Consider the following 7,780-nt stretch of genomic DNA (forward strand, 5'->3'; position numbering starts at 1 on the left):
ACCCTTTGATAATAACAAATTGTGTAATATGGCCCTTAAATTGTAAAATAAGGTAATATTTTAATGAAAATTTTAAAAGATCAAGTGTTTTTCAGTGTTTTTTTTTAAATTTTATAATCCCTTTTCCACAGTAGCCTTTTTATTTCATAATGTCATTTTTTAGCACAGTGACATTTTACAAGACAAAAAGCATTTTTCACAAAGTACGATATAAAAATTTCATAATCCCTTTCACCACAATACCCTTTCCAAGATAAAAGCATTTTTCACACGTCATTTTTTTTCATAATGTCTGTTTCCACAATGGCCTTTTTATTTTATAATGTCAGGTTCCACAACAATGAAGTGTGTGTTAATCAAATGCATGAGGTGGAGTCAGTTAAGTGATTAGCTGGATGGTTGTGGAGTCTGGCTAACAGCGGGCCACTTTCAGAGTTACTCGGAGAAGTTTTGAACCGGTTGGATCGTCTTTTTACCTCAGCCTGAGCGAGGATTTCAGTAGCAGTGTGTTTTTGATTAGATGCGTTCTGGAAGTTTACCTATAGGCGCTACCAAATGCTAGCGCAGCTAGCAAGATTCCACGACCCATCCAGCCAATCACTTAACTGACTCCGCCTAATGTTTTTGATTGACAGCACACATTTCATTGTGCTGCAAAAGGACATTATGAAATGAAAAGGGCATTGTGGAAAAGCGTTATGAAAAAAACTGACTGTGAAAAAATGCTTTTCATCATGTAAAATCTCATTGTGCTGGAAAGCATTTTGTAATAAAAAGGCTATTGTGGAAAATGGCATTATGAAATAATAAAAAAAAATAATTTGTGAAAAATGCCTTTTATCTTGTAAAATCTTTTTCCTAATATTACCTAATTTTACAATTTAAGGGCCATATTGCACAATTTGTCATTCATCAGAGTATTTATTTCAAAATGTTGGTTTTATTTAATTTTGACCTGTTTTGGGGTTTTAATTGCGCTTCAAGTAAATTTTACTCAGATTTCTTGAAATAAGCTTATTTTCAGCTTTTTTTTTTTTTCATAATTTTTTTTTTTTTTTTAAGCTTGTTTGTAAGAAATATTAATTTAAGAATAGATATTGTTGAAAACATTATTTGAAACTGAAAGCAAAATTTTCTTGATTTAGGTGAAAAATTACCATCACTCTTGCTTTTATTGCATTGTTAAAAAGTTCCTTTTTTTTTGTTCACACTGTCTTACGAGTAACTTTGCGTAATATTTTGAGAATAAGCTAGACGCAGCGCTACGCATTATAATACATAAGACTTTAATCTTGTAATACCTTGACAAAAAAAATTAATATTACGAGAATGAAGTCGTAATATTACGAAATGTACTGCCGCAATGCTCGCAATACTATCGTGGGGGGGGAACCTCCCTAAAACTCGTTAAATTCCCTCGTTTTCTGCGTAAATCTACTAGAAATAAATGAAATCAATGCTTCAAGTAAATTTTACTCAGATTTCTTGAAATAAGAACAATAGCTAGCTAAAAATAAGCAAGACTTATTTTAAGCAATTAATTAGTATATTTAATCTTTAAAAAAAAAAAAAAAAGCTTTAAAATGTCAAATGTTCTGAATTCAAGAGCAGTTCAAAACATTATTTGAAAGTAAATTTTTCGTGATTTTGGAGAAATTTTTTGGGGGTGAAAACTTTTTAGACGTATGGGCTCAATAAGAACAAATGGTAATATTTACTTGAAGTAAGTGAAATAATCTGACGCTGTTAACTAGTCTTTAATAGTCAAAATAAGATGGAGAAAACTATTTGACTAGATTTAATAAAAAATAATGTGATTAAAATGTCATAAATTTGCAGTGAAGTCCATCCATTTTCAAACATTAGGAACCTCAGATGCCCTCTTGTTTGTCTCCAGCTTCAACCGTCTGGACCTCCCCCCTTACAAAAGCTTCGAGCAGCTCAAAGAGAAACTCCTCTTCGCCATCGAGGAAACGGAAGGATTTGGACAAGAATAGACGCTGCGCTCCTCTCAAGTTTTCCCTCCTTCTCCTCATCACTGATTGTTCGACTGAAATCAATCAAATAATTGCACAAGATAACCACCAATGTATATAAGCTATTTCATCATTTTTAACCAAATCTTAATTTGCAGCATCCTTCTTGCCGCAAACTATCTTACCAGACCTTTAATATATGAAACCTCCATCAAGAAATATGCAAGCCTCCCTACCTTTTAGATCTTCTGTTTCCCAAAAAAAAAAACATCTTTTGAAGATAAACTCCCTCTCCTCCTGACCGCTTTCGTGAAAAGACTTAGTGTTTTTGGACAGGATTTTATCGTGTAACGCAATCTTCTTTTGAAGCTCTAGTTCTATAGAGCTTTTGAGTAGTAGTTTGCAGTCTGGTGCCTGAAATCCTTTAAACCAACAACATCTCATTCCCCAAGAAGCAGTGGATAGAAAAAGCCAACATGCCTTGTAAAATATGTTTGTTTGTTTTAAAAAATGATTAAAAAAAATACCTGTACAATTTTGTAAGAAACTAAAATCATGTTATGGAACAAACTAACTCATTCGCTACCAAACATCATGTCACAAGCAGTGTTGTTTGTGGCAGCCCTTTTCAACTTTTGTCTGTCTATTGGACGAAAATATGTCATAGTTTTAGTCGTTTCAAAATCCAAAAATAAATGAGTATATAAGGTTTTCAAGGCCAACACCAACTCTGGGATCATAATGAACACTCAGACAAACAATACATTATTTTTAATGAATTATACCTTCCTGAACGCAGAGGTGGGTAGTAGCGCGTTACATTTACTCAGTTACATTTACTTGAGTAGATTTGTGAAGAACTGCTACTATTACTCCGCTACTTTGGGCTATACTACTCCATTATACCAGACCCAAGCTTGCCGTTCTATGATCATGCTGCCCTCTTCAATTACGTGGTGTCTTTAAAGCACCGTAAAAAATAAAAGTATTTGACATAGAACACTGCCCTCAATATGACTCGAAAGCGTGGATTTTAACCTCTCTCCCAAATTTTAATTGGCACCATTGACCATGGAAATTCAGAGGTATGATCCTCATAATTTTATAACAGCAACTATGAAGGCACTATTCACAATTAAACTATTCAAACTAGGAACTATTTTCTCCAATAGAGGGCCTCCATGATCTTTTGACGAATGATGCTTCACTTCTGCAGATTTTTTTTCTCGGCGGAGTTGAATAATTTTTTATTTATTTCTTTGGCTCAATGCAGTTATCTAATAGGTTATTGTACAGTTTAATAATAGCAGTTCATATATTTATATAACTTTGTGTTGAGAATTTTTTTTTTTTTTTTTTTTTAAATCAAACATCAGAAGCAGTTGGGCTACTCAATGTTACTCATTACTTGGGTATTCCTTTAAACATACGTTTTTACTTGTACTTGAGTGCATTTTTTTGGATGACTGCTTTTACGCTTAAGTAATTTTACTTTGAAGTAAAGCTACTCGAGTAAAATTTTTGGCTACTCTACCCACCTCTGCCTGGACGCCAGGAATTGTATGTATAAAAAAGTTGTCCGAGAGTTTAAGCAGACGCTCACCATGCTAAAGTTTATGCTAATGTGATTGTGAACGCTACGCTAGTATGAGTTATATTTAGTGTGTGATGATCACAGACGTTTAAAAACTATAGCAACATTGCATATGCTCTCTTGCAAAGAAATCAAAGATTACCGTGCGTTTCAAAACAAGCAAGCCTGGAGAGGATACCATTGAGTTTGTTTAGGGGGCAGCCTGTGACATGAGTGACACAGCCAAACACTGCTACGATGCAGGCTGAAAACAGGCACAATAAGAAAATGTCACACATTGTGAATATATGACGCAAACTATGGAGCATTTTCGTCTCCCAAGACACATTTTTAGCACATCGTCATGAAAAAACTGTTCGATAATAATATATTTTCATTACCGTCATTGTTGACAAAAAAACCAATGGTCACAAGACATCACCTTATTGTGTACTAATGTCATTTTCGTCAACGATAACAAAAATATTTCTGCAATGAACAATTTTTTCATGACGATGACGAGAAGATAACGAGCTAACAACATGTCACGGGAGACTAAAACGTAATGAGACAAATGCCACTTTTCGTCTGACATGACGAGAACGAGAAGAAAATGCGCAATCGTTTCCGTCACACGTTAACAATGTGTAGTTAGCCTGCATCGTAGCAGTGTCTAGTTGTGTCACTCGTGACGTGCTGCGACCCCCCTTCCGACTCACCAGTGCAGTCTCCAGTCACTCCACCTTGCACACACGATAAGATTTTTCTTATGTTGGCCAGAAAGAAAATACAATGTTGTTTTAGCCTTTAAAGATCTGTGCTGAGTGATCATCACACACATCATGTAACTCGTAGCATACCATTCGCTTTAAGCTAATGCTAACAGCGCGCATCCTCTCTGACAATTCTGACATTTTTTTTTCAAACATACAGTTCCTGGCGACCACGTTGGTATAATTTATTGAAAATAATGTACTGTTTTACTGCTCAGTGTGTAGTATCAACAAGTTGTTGTTGTCCTTGTAGATGCTTCAATATGTGCTCGTGTGTCAATGTTCATTCGAAATAGTTGGACACCTTTATTTATGGAGTATAATTTTATAGATGAAAACATTTTTAGTGCACGTTGACTAAAACTAGACAAAATTATTCTTGAGTTTTTTGTCAACAAAAACTACACACATTTTGAAATGACTAAGACTAATGAATATTATCGTCCAAAAGACTAAGACGAAAATTGAAAGGGCTGCTAAAAAAGAACTGTTATGTACTATAGCTACATGAACACAGAACTAACTTAAGATAATTCCCATCTTTCATCATTAAAAAAGTTTATTTCTAACATTTGTCCTTCTTTAGTTATGAGCAGTTCAACATAAACAACATTGTTATACATCTTTGGTAGTGAATGAGTTAAAAATTGCTGGTTGAAACTTCTAAATGACATTTAAAAATAAGCATCCAGGACATTTTCAATGAAATTGTCAACTAAATATTTTACAAAGGAGTAGTGTAATTTTTTTTATCCACTTATTTTTGCTTTTACACACACACACACACACACACTTGGATTCATCAAAGTACCCATGAGAAACACTTTCTGGTGACTTATTCAAACAGGTGCATGGTGACATGTTCCATTGGGGCGGGATGACATGCTGAGTCATCAACTGTTCAGAACGGGGGGAGTCCAAACTTTCCTCTGATGTCCGCACACAAAGACTGAAGGACGTAAGTTCTATTTTGACATTCTTGATCGTGTTGTTGGTCTCTAAACTTGAATAACTAACCCTAATTTGGACGCCCCGTGTTTTGAACCGTCCCACAACCAATAAAACTGGTGCTTAGTTGTTCATACGTTGTCCAGTTCTACGGCGCCCCAAAAGGGACATCGACAGATATAAGATAAATTTAAAACATCTGGTGCGCACCAGATAGTATGGGGTGCAACTTGTGCACACCAGAAACAGTGTAGTAAACATTAGCATTATATATCATTTAAGCTAGCGGACATTTGCTATGCAAGTAGCCAATGGCGTACCGCAAGCAACACGTCATTTTTGCTCATTAATATTCATGATGTTGGCAATTGTTGCTAGGCGGGTCAACCTCCCGTTTGTCCTTAATACAACCCTAGCAAAAAGTATGGAATCACCAGTCTCGGACGAACACTCACTCAGACATTTTATCATGTAGAACAAACTCTGATAAAAAGCTTGAAAAAATAATGAATTCGTTCAAAAGTGCAACTCTTTAGCATTCAGAAACACCAAAAGAAATTAATAAAAAACACTGTGGTGGTCAGTAAATGTTACTTTTATAGAGCAAGTGCAATTCTGAGGAAAAAATATGGAATCATGAGAAACAAATAACAAAACACATCTCTAGTATTTAGTAGCACCACCTCTGGCTTTTATGACAGCTTGCAGTCTCTGAGGCATGGACTTGATGAGTATTCTTCATCAATTTGGTGCCAACTCTCTTTGATTGCAATTGCCAGATCATTCTTGCAGGTCAAAGCCTTACTGTGGACCTTTTTTTTTTTTTTTTTTTTCAATTTCCACCACAGGTTTTCAATTGGGTTGAGATCTGGGCTATTTGCAGGCCTTGACATTGACTGGATGAGTCTTTCTCCAAGGAACGCTTTAAAAGTTTTAGCTCTGTGGCATGATGCATTGTCATCTTGGGAATATTTTCAATTGAAGGGATAAGAAAGCTGTCTAAAATTTCAATGTAAACTTGTGCATTTATTGAAGATTTACCCACAGTCTCCTCAGTGCCTTTGCCTGATATGCAGCCCCATATCATCAAGGACTGAGGGAATTTTGATGTTTTCTTCAGGCAGTCATCTTTGTAAATCTCACTGGAACAGCACCAAACCAAAGTTTCAGCATCATCACCTTGTCAAGAGTCAGGAATCTGCATTAGACAAAGGAATGATGCTGGAACTTTTGTTTGGTGCTGTTCCAGTGAGATTTACAAAGATGAACCTGTGGTGGAAATTTGAAAAATGGTCCAGAGCAAGGCTCCGACCTGCAAGGATGATCTGGCAACTGGAATCCAAGAGAGTTGGCGCCAAATTGAGTAAGAATACTCAAGTCCATGCCACAGAGACTGCAAGCTGTCGTAAAAGCCAGAGGTGGTGCTACTAACTAGATGTGTTTTGTTATTTGTTTGTTTCTCATGATTCCATATTTTCTTTCCTCAAAATGGCGATTCCATATATTTTCCTGCAGTTGCTCTATAACATTTCTGTTATATCTGTTATATCTGTTACATCTGTAACATTTAATGACCACGTTTTTTTTAATTAATTTTTTTAGTGTTCCTGAATGCTAAAGAGTTGCACTTTTGAACTAATTCATTATTTTTTCAAGCTTTTTATCTGAGTTTGTTCTACATGATAAAATGTCTGAGTGAGTGCTCATCCGAGACTGGTGATTCCATACTTTTTGCTAGGGGTTGTATTATCTCCTGTGGTTGTCTTACGTCTCTGACCGTTCTTGGGGGCAATTTACATAGCTATTTTTGTGTATCGATCGCAAATGCTACTCAGTGACACCCAACAAACTTTTTTTTTTCAATGATAAGAAATCATACTTCCCCCTCACGCTACGCCTAAAAATATCAAAATGGCTTACCTCTTAGTCCTCTGTAGGACCATGGCCCCCAACAAAATGTTTACTGCATATGAAATGTGAATGGCTTCACCTTGCTGGCGTTAAACTGGTCTGTTGGACGGCCGCGCAAGTTGATCCATTCCTTACCCCACCCCCCCGAGTTATGAAGAAAACATAGTTCCATAGCAGCAGTGTTAGATCGCCATGTTCTTTTTTTTGAAAGATTACCGGAGAAAACAAGCAGAAATTACATGGATTGTATGCGAGGCTGTGTCTATAATGACCCACTTCCGCGTTACAATGGCGACGTCACGGTCTAAAAATAGCATTCGTGCGGTACGCTATTGGTTGCGCACCGGATGGTTTAAATTAATTTTATTTCTGTCGATGTCCCTTTAGGAGCTCATTACAGTTCATCCATGTTGTCTTTTTTTTTTTTTTTTTTTTTCTCCGTGTTAGCAACTATTGAGTTGGGTAAAAAAGGATCTAGCAACAATGTGTTTTTTATTATGCTGAACTAAACAACATTTCAGGCCTTAAATGATATCAAAACGTTGTGTATACATGCGATGTAGGCTTCTGCAGATGAAAAATGACAGGATTATAATCAA

At 35.9% G+C, this 7,780-nt stretch overlaps 1 protein-coding gene across 4 annotated transcripts in view; it reads left to right on the forward strand.

The window, feature by feature from the left end:
• The window catches only part of LOC130908563 (NEDD4-like E3 ubiquitin-protein ligase WWP1), a 56,582-nt gene that overhangs the window by 44,859 nt on the left and 3,943 nt on the right, over positions 1–7,780 (forward strand). For 3 of the 4 annotated variants that reach the window (XM_057824118.1, XM_057824116.1, XM_057824117.1), the window contains exon 25: positions 1,898–5,725. In XM_057824118.1, the coding sequence (XP_057680101.1) occupies positions 1,898–1,997 (100 nt within the window). In that variant the 3' untranslated portion in view covers positions 1,998–5,725. Of the gene's footprint in view, positions 1–1,897; positions 5,726–7,780 lie in introns of those variants that run through there. The other variant, XR_009061615.1, reaches the window with a different exon arrangement.

This window comes from Corythoichthys intestinalis, chromosome 20, assembly GCF_030265065.1.
Source record: "Corythoichthys intestinalis isolate RoL2023-P3 chromosome 20, ASM3026506v1, whole genome shotgun sequence".
Classification (NCBI taxonomy): Eukaryota; Metazoa; Chordata; class Actinopteri; order Syngnathiformes; family Syngnathidae; genus Corythoichthys; species Corythoichthys intestinalis.